Raw genomic sequence first — 15,536 nt, 5'->3', positions numbered from 1 at the left:
TTTCGCAAAGGATTACTGGGACCGGCTGCGCGGGACGTCGGAGGGTGAGAATAACAGTATTTTTTTTTACATTCTATCTTTTACTATTGATGCCGCATAGGCAGCCTCAGTAGTAAAAAGTTGGTCACACTCGTCAAACACTATGTTTGACGAGTGTGACCAACCTGTCAATCAGTTCTCCAAGCGATGCTCCAGATCTCTTGGAGAACGCTAGCATTCTGCAAGCTAAATACACTTGCAAAATGCTAGTTTTTCCGCGGGAAAATCGCGGGAATTTAAAATGCGATTTTCCCACGGAATGGAATTCCGGAATTCTCGCGGTAATTTCCACGAGAGTTCCGCTACGTGTGCACTTAGCCTAACTGAACACGCAGCGGCTGCGCCCCTGTGACTGGAACTAAATGCTGCTGTGAGGTATAATAGTTTCTCCCAGCAGCGGGGCTCATTGGCCGGCGACAGGCAGGTTCAGAATGCTACTAACCTGCAATTAACCCCATATCTGCAGGATAACAGCGCTTATTCACGTGACAGGTTTCCTGGAAATGGCGGAAGGTGCTATGACTGCCTGATCACTACAAAAGCGTTGGAAATATACACAGATTCATCACTTCCAGCCCTCATCACTCTCCCCCTACAGAAACACAGGCTCCTGCTCTCTGCAGCGCTGAGGTTGTGGACTCCCATCTCTGATGCATTCTTTTTGCTGCAGATTGAACTGTGACTGTAATGCACGACAATTTAAAGACATGAACACAACCTGGAGCGGACCATGACGAACAGCGCCATCTGCTGGCTGACACTCAGATCGCACGGCTGCTGCGGTTCTGTGTCGTGCAGTGCACAGTGGAGGCGGGGCGGCACTGCCGGCATCATCCGGGCACTAGCAGGAAGCAGTCAGCGGGGTTCCAGGCTCTGTGCCGGCTGCTCCTGTCAGTCAGCGCTGGGCAGGAAGTGCTGGGTACAGCAGAGCAGGTATGTGCCAGCCTGGGCTTCTTTACTGGTAGAAACACATTAGCCTTCATGTTGTTATGGCTGGAGCCGTACACATGATGGTTTTTTTTTTTAAATCTTTTATTTAGAATAATGTATTTTTAAAGCACCACTCCAGTGGTTTTTTTTTTAAATATTTTAGCGCTGGAGTGGTGTCACTAACGACCCGGAGGTCACAACCCAATGTAAGGCTATGGGGCCAGAATGCGTCTCTCATAGACGTACACTGAGAGCTTGTGACCCTTAGGCTGTGTGCACACGCTGCGGACACGCAGCAGTTTTAGCTGCGGTGTACAGTACCATTCATTTGAATGGGAAAACAAAAAACGCTGTGCCGACGCTGCGGAAAAAACCTCTGCGGATTTGCTGCGGTTTTGAATCCGCAGAAAGAATTGCATGTTAATTCTTTCTGTGGAAACCGCTGCGGGTTCCTCTCTCCACCATTGTGGAGATAGTGAATCCGCAGGAACAAACCGCAGGCAAAACCGCAGATAATCCGCAGGTCTTTGGACCTGCGGATTATCTGCGGTTTTTGCAAAATCCGTGCGGATTAATCCGCAGCGGAATCCGCAGCGTGTGCACGTACCCTTAGGGTACGTGCACACGCTGCGGATTGTAGTGTGGATTTGGCCGCGCGGATTTTGTAAAATCCACAGGTAAATCTGAATGTCAAAAGACCTGCGGTTTTATCTGCGGAGTATCCTGCGGTTTTGCCCTGCGGATTCACTATCTCCACAATGGAGCAGATGGCAAACCGCAGCGGAATCCACAGAAAGAAATGACATGTCATTTCTTTCTGCGGTTTAGAAACCGCGCGGAAAAATCTGCAGCATCTGAACTGCGGTTTTTTATTCCCATAGGGAATAATGGTACTGTACACCGCAGCAGAAACTGTTGCGGACCCGCAGCGGCCAAATCCACTGCCGAACCACAGCAGAATCCACAGCGTGTGCACACACTGTCAGGAGCTGAGGTCACAAGATGGCGGCGTGGGAGCAGAGCGGCACCAGGAAGAGCAGAAGATGGTGGCTGGTAATTGTAAGACTACGTGTAGGACCTTACATTAGCGGGGCCTCTCCAGCACTGAAATATTAAAAAAAGAAACCACTTTAGTGGGCTTTACGTGGGAAATGGGTCTGTGTTTTACATCTTCCATAACCTTTCTCCACCAGGATGTAACATTTATCTTACATCAGCATTATACAACCGCCAATTGCCTATATGGCTACGTTACCACCAGGAGAATTTCATTATTTTTGCGGTTTTTTTTTTTTTACACTTAGTTTTTAGTGAGTTTTTTTTTTTACATGCGCTTTTACACACACTCACACTAACGAGATATATATATATCGCGGGCACCATTCAATAGTTATGGGATCACCTAATGCATACTAATTGAAACGTGACCAGGAGAAATAGTTGATGGACTGTAACAAATGATCCATAATGAAATATTCAATACTTGCTGACCTAATAACTGTAAAAGTTGTTTATAACAATCAGTAAATGATCAATATAATGCATACTCAACTTGCATAATCCTCAGTGCTCAATGTGCCAATATTATAGCATAGGGTGAAAACATAAAAACCCTATTGCAACCGAAGCCCTGTTAGGAATGTATGCTGCCGGCAGCATACAAGTTATTAACGGTCAAGAAAATCACAAGGGCAGTTTCACACGTCCAGATAATTCCAGTACCGGAAAAAAACGGTACCGGAGCTGACCGTGTGCTATCCGTATGTCCGTGTGTACCATCCGTGTGCTGTCTGTGTGTCCGTGTTTTTGAAAAATTATTTTTAATGTTAACCCTTTGACTTTTAAAAACGCACACGGATCGCACACGGACAGCATCCGTGTGCGGTACGTGTTTACACGGACCCATTGACTTGTATGGGTCCGTGTGATCCGTGCTGTTGCACAAAAACGGACATGTCAGCATGTTTTGCACACTGACATCTGCATAGACACATTCATTACACTGTGTTCCAAATTATTATGCAAATGATATTTTTCTCTGATTTTCCTAAATAGTCGGTACAAATGACAGTCAGTCTAATAAAAGTCATCACCCGTTAGAGTATACATCAAATTTTATTGAAGACACCTCCCAATAATAACAGTATAATCTCCAAAATGAATAAAAACTCAAATTGCACTGTTCCAAATTATTAGGCACAGTAGAATTTCTAAACATTTGATATGTTTTAAAGAACTGAAAATGCTCATTTGTGGAATTTGCAGCATTAGGAGGTCACATTCACTGAACAAAAATGATATTTTGCAGTTAAATAGCTTAACAGGCCAAGTTACATGTTAACATAGGAACCCTTCTTTGATATCACCTTCACAATTCTTGCATCCATTGAAATTGTGAGTTTTTGGAGAATTTCTGCTTGGATTTCTTTGCATGAAGTCAGAATAGCCTCCCAGAGCTGCTGTTTTGATGTGAACTGCCTCACACCCTCATAGATCTTGATGATGCTCCAAAGGTTCTCCATAGGGTTGAGGTCAGGGGAAGACGGTGGCCACACCATGAGTTTATTTCCTCTTATGCCCATAGCAGCCAATGACTCAGAGGTATTCTTTGCAGCATGAGATGGTGCAATGTCATGCATGAAGATGATTTTGCTCCTGAAGGCACGTTTCTGCTTTTTATACCATGGAAGACAGCTGTCAGTCAGAACCTCTATATACTTTGCAGAGGCCATTTTCACACCTTCAGGAACCTTAAAGGGCCCTACCAGCTGTTTCCCCATGATTCCGGCCCAAAACATGACTCCTCCACCTCCTTGCTGACGTCGTAGCCTTGTTGGGACATAGTGGCCATCCACCAACCATCCACTACTCCATCCATCTGGACCATCCAGGGTTGCTCGACACTCATCAGTAAACAAGACTGTTTGAAAATTAGTCTTCATGTATGTCTGGGGCCACTGCAACCATTTCTGCATGTAAACACTGTTTAGGGGTGGCCGAATAGTAGATTTATGCACCACAGCAAGCCTTTGAAGGATCCTACACCATGAGGTTCGAGGGACTCCAGAGGCACCAGCAGCTTTAAATATCTGTTTGCTGGATAGTAATGGCTTTTTAGCAGTCACTCTCTTAATCCAATGAACTTGCCTGGCAGAAATCTTCCTCATTTTGCCTTTATCAGCACAAACAAGTCTGTGCTCAGAATCAACCACAAATCTCTTAACAGTACAATGATCACGTTTAAGTTTTTGGAAAATATCTAATATTTTCATCTCTTGACCAAGGCATTGCACTATTTGATGCTTTTCAGCAGCAGAGAGATCCTTTTTATTTCCTAAATTCCTTGAAACCTGTGCCCTGCTTAATAATGCGGAACATCATTCTTAAGTAGCCTTCCTTTAATTGAGCTCACCGGGTAAACTAATTATCACAGGCATTTGAGATTGATTTCAGTGATCCAAAGAGCCCTGATACACAATACCATCTATGAGTTTATTTGATAAACAAAAAATTACATCTTTATGACACTTAAATCCAATTTGCATAATAATTTTGAACACAGTGTAGAATGTGTCTACGTGTGTCAGTGTCTCCGGTATGTGAGAAAACTGTCACTACACGTACCGGAGACACAGACGTGTGAAACTGTCCTAATAGGCAGAATCAAACATGAGAGAAAAGGTAAGGGGGAAATAATACTTGCCAATGCAAGAAACGAGCCAGCCCCATGGGAAATCATTGGTCTGCATAAAAGCTGGAAACACAAAACATTAGTATACCATAGTTTTAATTAAGGCCTATTGCAAAGTTGCTTTATTTATTTTAGGCGCGTTGGACCAATATGAAAAAGACAAAGAGTAAATATTTTGACACATTGTATGGTAATGGTGTGACTTTTCTTTCCAGAAGATTCTTTATGCTAAAATACAGAGGAGCTGAAGATGACCACTCGGAGAGCTGGGAGCTCCACCTGGCCGTGCAGATGGACGAACCACAACACCTATCAGAGCTACTGTGCCAGGACCAATATAAGGAACATATAGAGAGCAGAAATGGCTGGGGCGTGCCAGTCACCCCTCTCCGCCTGGCGGCTTCCCGGGGCTCTCGGGAGTGTCTGAAGATACTTCTGGCCAATGGGGCAGAAGTGGACTGCTTAGATGTAAAAGCGCAGACTCCACTCTTCGCAGCTGTGAGTGCTGGACACTTTGACTGCGTTCGAGAATTATTAAAAGCTGGCGCCAACCCTTGTGGCAGTGTTTATAATAATTGCTCCCCCGTGCTGACAGCATCTCGGGATGGTTGGGATAAAATTCTGAAGGAGCTTCTGGATTATGGTGCAGACGCTAACGTTAGATTGAAAAAGTCACCCAAGGGGACTATACCGGGCACAGGCTGCAGCGGACCCTTATACCTCGCTGCTGTGTATGGCCAGTTGGAGTGCTTCAGGACTCTTCTCCTTTATGGAGCCGAGCCTAATTATAATTGCATGGACCAGGACATTTTAGGAAGAAGTAAGCATCCTGTATCAGTGCTAGAGATATGTCTGAAGCATGGCTGTAGCCCAGAGTTTATACAACTTCTCATAGATTTTGGAGCACACTTATATTTACCCAATGTGCATAGATACCAGACATTGGCACACCGACACTCATTGGAGCTTCTAGAGAAAGAAAAAGGTAAAGCTGTTAAACACCTCATCCGTAGGCTTCAATGACCAGTGTTTCTATGCGGTGACCAGCCATATGCTGAAAACGGCACCACTGCCACAGTCGGGTGTCATTCTTTCCTGGGGAACACAATGCAACAATAACTTCCTACTTTTTTTTACTAAAAATTGTGGACATTCCATTGTGAAGAAAATCCGATATATAACATTACCCATCCTTTGATGCTGGAGTAGTTGTGTTTTTTATTAATACAGTTCTATTAGGCTGGTTTCACATTAGCGTTTTTTAGCGCAGCGCATCGTGCGCGTCCATGCGTCATGTGCACCTATGTTTAATATGGGGGGTGCATGGTCTTGCGTTTGCACGCAGTCGTATGTGTTTTCGTGCTCATGCGTTTTTTTAAGGTGTGCGCCTAGGTGCGCCAGACGCAACCTGTTGCATTTTTGGGTCCGTCCAACGGCGTCAAAAAAACGCATGCGCACACTTGCGCACGGAATGCAACAAAATAACACATTACAGTCTATGGGAAAAAAGCATGCATTTTAAGAGTTAACATGGCTAGAAACTGGTTAAAACGCATGCGCCTAAAAAACGCATGCAAAACGCATAATGCGTTTTTTGCATGCGTTTCTATTGCGCACGAAGCGCTGTGCTGAAAAAACGCTAAAGTGAAAGTAGCCTTAACAATATGGTGTGGGAACGATCTATAAAGGTGGTGGCATATGACTGTCTTGGCTATGGGGCTCTGAGGCCTGTAGTTATGTCCCAGATAGTTAATAGGAGAATATTGAGTATTTTATACATGCTGGGGAAAATTTATCAAAAATTTTTGATGGTGTAAAAATGGAGAAAAATGCAGAGCCTGTGTCAGTCAGGGCCGGGGTTACAGCTGGTGCTCTGTGACTCAATCCGCATAGGTGCTGACCCCGGGACTGAAACCCGAACATTGCCAGGAAGAATAAAGTTTCCTCCCCACAGCGTTCATCTAATGGCATGCATCAGGCATGTTAATAACGCTATTACCTGCAGAATAGCCCTATATCTGCAGGTTAATAGCGTTTTTCTGGTGACAGGTTCCCTTTAAGGCTGCCTTTGGTGCTCATCCCAATCTAATAATTAATATTTTTTGTTTACTGGCCAAGAAAACATGCAGAAGCTAGATGTGTATTTCCTGAAGGAAGTACAGATAGTGCTTTGAAATGGTGCCCGGGCTGCCCCTTTAAAAGAGACTTGCCTGCTGACCCTGCAAGACTTTCAACTCAGGATCCGTTTTAACTGTGGGTGCCTCTCAGGGGCCACTTTGGCCTGTGGGGCCCCTCAGGGTCTGATTTGGTGGGTGAGGCCCCTCGCGATCCGATTCGGTGGCCTGGGCTCCTCAGGGCTTGAAATGGTGGACGGGATCCCTCAGGGTCAGATTTTGTGGCCGGGGCCTCTCGGTCCGATTTTGTGAGTCGGCCCCTTAGGGTCCGATTTGGTGGGCGGGGCCCCTCTGGGTCCGATTTGGAGGCCGGGGTCGATGAGCCTCCGATTTGGAGGCCGGGGTGGCTCAGCCTCCGATTTGGAGGCCGGGGTGGCTCAGCCTCCGATTTGGGTCCCTCTGGGTCCAATTTGGTGGGCGGGGCCCCTCAGGGTCCGGTTTGGTGGGCAGGGCCCCTCAGTCCAATTTTGTGAGCGGGGCCACTCTGGGTCCGATTTGGTGGGCGGGGCCACTCTGGGTCCGATTTGGTGGGCGGGGTCAATCAGCCTCCGATTTGGAGCCTGGGGTCACTCAGCTTTCGATTTGGCACGCCGACCCTTTAAGACTCATTTTGGTGCGCCGGCCGTTTAAGAATCACTTTGGCGCGTCAGCCCTTTAAGAGCCAGTTTGGCGCACTGGGCTTCTAAATCCATTTTGGCACACAGTCTCTCTCAGGGGCATGCGTCATTTGATGAAGCTAGATTTGCATTTGTGCTTTGGGTTTCGCTTTAAGAGCTGATATTATCTGGCAGAAACTGTCCTGGTGGGGTCATGTAAATTTCGTAGGCGTTGGCATAGTAACTGGGTCTGCCTGCGCATATCAACGAGCTTAACTGCCGCAACTGGTGCTCAAATTTGAATCGCCTCACGACTGCCCCATGTATTCCTATGGCAAAAACTACAAATCATGCTAACCCCGCCCCCTCGCATTACACATCCCCGTTCTAGTGATTTGGGGATGTTTTTAAGTAATTTTTTTTACACAGTCAGCCTTTGGGGGGTGCCCTGATCCTAATGCACACACTTAAAATTAAATCTGTGATGAAAAAGTCACTTACACCCCGTTTTTCAGGGTATTTTTTCATCGCAGTTAAATGTTAATGTGTGCATTAGCATCAGCTAAGGATTCCTCAGATTTTCCTGCAAAAAACGCATGCGTTTTTTAAAACGCATGCGTTTTTTAAAACGCATATGCGTTTTTTGTGGGAAAATTGCACTGCGACGAAAAAATACCCGGAAAAAAACGGGGTCTAAGTGACTTTTCATCACAGATTTAATTTTAAGTGTGTGCATTAGGATCAGGGCACCCCCCAAAGGCTGACTGTGTAAAAAATTACTTAAAAATATCCCCAAATCACTACAGCGGGGTCAGAGTGACCTCTCCTTCATAGATCGCCTCTGACAACCTGCCCCAGGCTCTTCCAGCCTCTGACAACCTGCCCCAGGCTCTTCCAGCCTCTGACAACCTGCCCCCAGCCTCTGACAACCTGCCCCCAGCCTCTGACAACCTGCCCCCAGCCTCTGACAACCTGCCCCCAGCCTCTGACAGCTTCTGACAACCTGCCTCCAGCCTCTGACAACCCACCCCCTGCCATTTGAATCGCCTCACGACTGCCCAATGTTTTCCTATGGCAAAATTTTCCCATTCAAATGCATTGAGACAATGCATTCCAATGACGGGAAAAAAAATTTTCAAACGCAAATTGCGCAAAAACTACAAATCCGATCGACACGAAAAATACTTAGCACACCACTCGTGGACGTTGGCTTCGAAACGACACCTCAATGGAGTCTGTACGTGTAGCGGTTCGGGCCGCATTAATTGCGGAAATCAACTGAATAATAATAAGAATACGTTAGCAGCGTTCGGATTACAATATAGTGGTTTTTTCACACCACTATAAAAATAGGCACGATGTGTACTCTAAACTAGTTTTCCAACTAAAATGAGTGGGAAGGTCATTTTAAGCACAACAGAATCATTTTTTTTTTTTAGTAACTTTTGGTGCTGATTCAACAAAATGAACCTCAAAAAATTACAGGCCTGATTAATGACGGCCTGTGTTGTTCATGCCAGTCTTGATGAGGAGGCGTGCTGGAGTCAGATGCTCCTGATCCGTGAATAGGTGCACGCCTCTTCCTGAATCTGGAGCATCTGACCAGTAGAGTGCGCCTCCGTGTTCTACATCAGAAGTCTTACTCCAGTCAGGGACTGCAGTGAGATTTCTGACGTATGCAATGTCACAGCTTGTCATTATTATTTATTTATTATTATAGCGCCATTTATTCCATGGCGCTTTACATGTGAGGAGGGGTATACATAATACATACAAGTACAGTAATCTTAAACAATACAAGTCACGACTGGTACAGGATGAGAGAGGACCCTGCCCGCGAGGGCTCACAATCTACGAGGGATGGGTGAGGATACCGTAGGTGAGGGTAGAGCTGGTCGTGCAGCGGTTTGGTGGATCAGTGGTTACTGCAGGTTGTAGGCTTGTCGGAAGAGGTAGGTCTTCAGGTTCTTTTTGAATGTTTCCATGGTAGGCGAGAGTCTGATATGTTGTGGTAGAGAGTTCCAGAGTGGGGGGGATGCGCTTGAGAAATCTTGTATGCGATTTTGGGAAGAGGAGATAAGAGGGGAGTACAGGAGGAGATCTTGTGAGGATCGGAGGTTTTGTGCAGGTGAGTACCAGGAGACGAGGTCACAGATGTATGGAGGACTCAGGTTGTGGATGGTGTTAGGCGTCTGGTTTCTGCGCCTGCTCTGCAGGAATCCAGAGCCTCAAATTCTGCAGTCTCCTGCTGTCTATCTACTGCAGAGAAGATTACTTTGCAGCAGACCGCTCCAGAGACTAAGTTCCTCTGTGCTCCTACTGGGCATGCTCATGAGGCGATCTCCCATTGGAGATCGGGAGTCATATGCCCAGGTCCTGCTCCAGATCTCATTGGTTCATCTCGTTGATCTGGAGGGTCCCGCACGGCTATAAAAAGCACGCATGACCATTCGGCCATGCGCTAGTATAGACTTTTCAAGCTAATGTGTGAATGGTGACAGATGTATGACTCTGGTGACTGACTCATTTGAAACCCCTTCCCTCTGATATTACGCATGTGGTTAGGGAATTAGTGCAGCAGTCAGCGCCAGTCAGTGGCAAGCCTTAGGCCACTGTGCTCTCCGCACCTCTACTCTAGCGTCCGACATTGTGCCTGCCTCCTAGCTTTGTCGACTAGCGGCTGTGCCCTACGCCGCGCTGCAGTTGTAGCCCTCCTTGGCGTCTGCAGTAGCGACGCCGCACACACGGTAGGTCTAGACGGACGCAGCTCCTCTGCCTTGGGTCCTGCTCCTGTGACCAGATACCGTGTGTGCATTTCCCTGTGGTCTGTGACACTAACAGGCTCAGCGTTTTCGTATGTTTATGTTGCGGCGCCTCTGTGTGTGAACAGAGCCCGCTTTGCGCACTTCGGGTGAAGTCTAACCCGTGCGCATTATACCGCCATATTGCTTGTCTGTCATTGCCTAGCAACAGTGTAACATCTACTGCACGCTGGACCCCGAGCGGCGAACGCACTTTATAATTTATTTTTATTTAGTGCGTTCCGCCATTCCTAACAGATGGCTTTGTATGTCATGGTTAGGGTTTTGAACTGGAGTCTTTGGGTAATGGGGAGCCAGTGCAGGGATTGACAGAGGGGAGAGGTCAGGGAATAGCGGGTGCACAGGTGGATTAGTCGGGCAGCAGAGTTTAGAATAGATTGGAGGGGTGCGAGAGTGTTAGAGGGGAGGCCACAGAGCAGGAGGTTGCAGTAGTCAAGGCGGGAGATAATGAGGGCATGGACTAGGGATTTTGCAGATTCTTGGTTGAGGAATGTACGGATCCATGAAATATTTATGAGTTGAAGTCGGCAGGAAAGGGCTTGGATATGTGGTTTGAAAGAGAGATCAGTGTCAAGGATAACCACGAGGCAGCGAGCTTGTGGGACTGGAGAGAGTGGGCAGCCATTTACTTTAATGGATAGGTCCGTTGGGGGGGGGGGTCACGTGAGATGGGGAAAGATTATTTCTGTTTTGTCCATATTAAGTTTTAGAAATCTAGCGGAGAAGAAGGATGAAATAGCAGACAGACATTGAGAGATTCTGTTTAGTAGGGAGGTGATATCTGCTCCAGAGATGTAGAGCTGTGTGTCATCAGCATAGAGGTGATACCGAGAGCCTTGAGATTCTATGAGCTGTCCGAGTCCGAAGGTGTAAATAAAAAACAGTAGGGGCCCTAGAACTGAACCTTGCGGGACTCCGACGGATAGGGGCGCGGTGAGGAGGTGGTGTGCGAGTGGGAGACACTGAATGTCCGGTCTGTTAGGTATGACGCAATCCAAGATAGGGTCAAGTCTGTAATACCAAGAGATGACAGAGTCTGTAGTAAAAGGGAATGGTCCACTGTGTCAAAGGAAGAGGACCGGTCCAGGAGGAGGAGGACAGAGTAGTGTCGCTTGGCCTTGGTGGCTAGTAGGTCATTGGTGACCTTAGGGCAGTTTCAGTGAAGTGGTGTGACCGGAAGCCTGATTGTAATCGGTCAAGGAGGGAACAAGAAGAGAGGTGGGAGGACAGTTCAAGATGGACGTGTTGTTCCAGTAGCTTTGAGGCATAGGGAAGTGATATAGGGCGATAGCTAGATACAGAGGATGGGTCAATAGAGGGCTTTTTGAGGATAGGTGTGATTGAGGCATGTTTAAAGCTTGAGGGGAAAACGCCAGTTGTTAGTGATAGGTTGAAGAGGTGGGTTAGGGTTGGGATGAAGACTGTAGTGAGGTTTGGGATGAAGTGAGATGGGATCCGGTCAAGTGCACAGGTAGCGAGATGTGATCTTGAGAGTAGAGTGGAGAGTCGATCTTCTGTAATGGTGGAGAAGTTGGCTTTGGAGGAGGAGGGCAGGGCAGTTAGGAGGTAGGGCACTGGGGGTTGTTGACCAAAACTGTCTCTGATGTTATCAATCTTCTTGAAAAATGAGGAAAAGTCTTCAGCTGAGATGAGTGGGGAGGGAGGAGGTGCTGGGGGGCAGAGGAGAGAATTGAAGGTGTTGAATAACTGTTTAGTGTTGTGAGACAGGGAGGATATGAGAGATGAAAAGTAGGTTTGTTTTGCTGCAGCGAGTGTGTCCTTGAAAGTAGTGAGGGACTGTTTGAATGCGAGTCCTCATTGGAGTGGGATCTTTTCCATCTCCGCTCAGCAGTCCTGGAAGCCCGCCTCAGTTCTTTGGTCAGACTGGTGTGCCAGGGCTGTCTGTTGATTTTGCAAGCTTTGGTATGTTTGAGAGGGGCAACTGATTCCAAAGCTACAGCTATTGTGGTGTTATATAGAGCGGCAGCGGCATCCGCATTGTGTAGGGAACTTATGTCTGTAAGAGGGAGGAGGGATTCAGACAATGAGTGTAGATCGAGGTGTTGAAGATTTCTGCGAGGGTGTGCAAGTTTTTGAGGTTGGGATTGTGGACCTGAGGAGGAGAGGGAAAAGACTGTAAGTAGGTTGTGGTCAGAGAGAGGAAGAGGTGAGTTAGAGACGCTAGATGGGTTGTGGCATCATGCCCCCGCGGAACCCCCGTTCCACCACAGCTGAGTACATTTTGGCAGACTTGGAAGAAACTGGTGTGAAAATGCTAAAAGTCAATAAATTTAGGCGCAACTCTTGAGTTGCTCCCTAAATTTTATGACTTTTCAAAGCTTTGATGAATCGGGCCCTGCGTGAGACCATACCCGTAGGCAAATTATAGATTCTATCTGAAGTGCCGTTGTCTCTTATCAGATGCATAAAAGGACCAACTTCATCAGTTGTGTCCAGATCAGGAAAAAAAAATGTCCGGAATCAATGAATTTTTATGGATACACCATTTCGCAACAGGTGGGCTAGCGGTACAGGATGTCATGATTATAGAGACCAGATGGTAAAATAATATTGATACAAACAAGTATATTGAACATTGATGTATATATATGTGTTGCCTTGCAGAATATCCTAGATCCCTGATGTCTCAGTGTCGTCTCACCATAAGGAGAAGGCTAAACCAAATAGGAAAATTGCGTCTCATTGATCGGCTAAAGATTCCACAAAGGATAGTGAAATACTTACAGCACCAAAACAACTGATGCTCACTGGAGACATAAATACATGGACAGATCAATTACAATAATAATTTTATATAATCCTGGTGTTATGTCATCTGTATAGGAAGAGGAGGGTATTTTGACTCTTTTACACTTGCTCTTTTCTTTCATAGTGCACTAATAACATGGAAATGTGCACACACTTCATTTTGCCAAATCATCAGTCACTTGGCCACCACACTTTAAGAAAAGTGAATGGCTACAGTATTCTCATCAGAGCAACACTTTTGCCATCTATTCTAATGACATTATTCAGCGTTGGGTGTCCTGTGATAACTACTCTTCTATACTTTTGGCCTGGGACAACCTATATCCTGATGACTCTCTGGTCCAGATGTCACCTTTCTGCTGTCCAGAATCTCAAGAGTGTCTATCAGCCATATCTTTCTTTTCATCACATCTTCTAAAACTCGACAGAGACAAAACTGATGAAAAAAAGGTTTTTCAATCCAGCAAAGCAAATTAAAAGCAAAAAATCTTTATTGTGACTTCATTAAAATATTAGCATGGGCATAGAGAAATTCTTCTGCATTTCGTGTCTAGCTGATAAACTTTATCTACTATAAGAGTATGTTTCCACGGTCAGGAATGGCTCAGGATTTGACGCAGGTGAAATCTGCACCAAATTCGCATCTGAGGTCACTGGCAGGTCACCTGCGTTTTTGATGCGTTTTTTTTTTTACATGCGTTTTTGTAAGCTAAATAAAGATATACTATTTAACAAAAAAATAAAGAATTGTGATGCCATTTCCTTGTCCAATCTTCTCTTTTACATATTGTACTCCATTGAAGAATAACAGACAGACCGACAGATATGGGATAGATAAATAGATATGGGATAGATAGATAAATATATCGATAGATCTAACTATAGATAATACTAAGCCCGATGTTTAGTAATAAACATAATAATATGGTACATAAAGAATTAAAGACACACATACACAAAATCTGCGTTAAGCCGGAGTCAGACATGCGAGAAACCCGCACGAGTCTCGCATGTCAATACCTGGCACTGCCACCGGCACTCGGAACCGGAGCGTGCGACTGCATAGAAATACATGCAGCTGCACACTCCTGTCTGAGTGCCGGCGGCAGTGCCGAGTATTGACATGCGAGACTTGTGCGAGTTTCTCGCATGTGACCCCGGCCTAATATGTGATGTCCTTTCCTTTTTTTTTTTTTAATGAATAATTTTTTTTTTAAAATGCTATGGGCTCCCATGCAATTTTCTGCGCCAGAGAGGGAAAGCCGACGTCCAGGGTCGATGTTTGTAGCCTGGGAAGGGGATAATACCCATGGAGGTTTCCAGGCTATGAATATAAGCCCTGATATTCATAGCCTAGAGAGGGTCCATGGATATTGGACCCTCCCTGGCTATAAACACCAGCCCTCAGCCGCCCCAGAAATGGTGCATTTCTAATATGCGCCAATTCCGGCGCTTAGCCTCTCTCTTCCCTCTGCCGTGTAGAGGTGGCATATGGGGTAATAATGGGTTAATGTCAGCTTTGATTGTAAGGTGACATTAAGCCTGGTTAATAATGGAGAGGTGTCAATAAGACACCTATACATTATTAATCCTATAGTTAAAGGGTTAAAAAAACAGCCAGAAAAAAAGTATTTTAATAAACCACTACAGTTTTTAATATTTTATTGCACGCCCAAATCCAAGTGAAGCCATCGATCACCTGAAAAAAAAATAAAATGACAAACCAACACAAATACTCCCTGTTCTGACGTAGTCCATTTAATCATGAGTGTCCCACGACGAGTCCAGCTCTGCTATATCTGGATGCATGACTTCCAGATATAGCAGAGCTTGTAGATGACCACTGGAGATCTCCGGCGATCATCTACTCTGTAGTTCTTACTGTCAGCTGACCGTGAAAACTAGCCTAGTGACCGGAGATAACCCCCGGTCACGTGCACGGCAGTTCTTGCGATAAGGGAGTCCAACATTGGCGTAAAACCAGATGCCCTTAACCCAGATGGTTATATCACAAAAAATAGTTAATAAATAACATTTACCACATGTCTACTTTACATCAACATCATTTTTGAAACATATTTTTTTATGTTATGAAATTAGAAGGGTTAAAAGTTGATCAGCAATTTCTTATTTTTCCAACAAAAATTTACAAAACCATATTTTGTAAGGACCACATCACATTTGAATTGACTTTAAGGGGCCTAAATGACAGGAAATACCCAAAAGTGACACTCTAAAAACTGCACCTGTCAAAGTAATCAACACCATATTCAAAAAGTTTATTAACCCTTCAGGTGCTTCACAGGAATTAAAGCAATGTGGAAGAAAAACGTTAAATTGTTCCTTTTTTCTCACAAAAAATGTTGCTTTAGCCCCAAATTTTTTATTTTCACAAGGGCAACACAAGAAAATGGACCACAAAATTTGTGCGATTTCTCCTGAGTACGCTGATCCCCCCCATTTGTGGTGGAAAACTACTATTTGGGCGCACGGCAGGTCTCAGAAGGAAAGGAGC

General features: G+C 45.5%; 1 protein-coding gene across 2 annotated transcripts; it reads left to right on the top strand.

Annotated features, from left to right (window-relative positions):
* Positions 1 to 563: 563 nt before the first annotated feature.
* Positions 564 to 13,779, top strand: LOC141050892 (ankyrin repeat and SOCS box protein 12-like). 2 transcript variants are annotated; one of them, XM_073547566.1, is made up of 3 exons: positions 564 to 972; positions 4,879 to 5,645; positions 12,878 to 13,779. In XM_073547566.1, exons 1-3 carry the CDS (start codon positions 770 to 772, stop codon positions 13,012 to 13,014), a joined length of 1,107 nt encoding a protein of 368 aa, XP_073403667.1. In that variant the 5' UTR covers positions 564 to 769; the 3' UTR covers positions 13,015 to 13,779. The 2 variants fall into 2 exon arrangements, with proteins under 2 accessions (XP_073403667.1, XP_073403666.1); XM_073547565.1 differs by having other exon boundaries at positions 567 to 972; positions 4,876 to 5,645.
* Positions 13,780 to 15,536: the final 1,757 nt, after the last annotated feature.

Source organism: Dendrobates tinctorius, unplaced genomic scaffold, assembly GCF_039654945.1.
Source record: "Dendrobates tinctorius isolate UK_male_01 unplaced genomic scaffold, ASM3965494v1 ptg000154l, whole genome shotgun sequence".
In the NCBI taxonomy this organism is placed as follows: domain Eukaryota; kingdom Metazoa; phylum Chordata; class Amphibia; order Anura; family Dendrobatidae; genus Dendrobates; species Dendrobates tinctorius.
The sequence above is the reverse complement of the archived record's forward strand: the minus strand, read 5'-3'. Positions and strand labels throughout refer to the sequence as shown.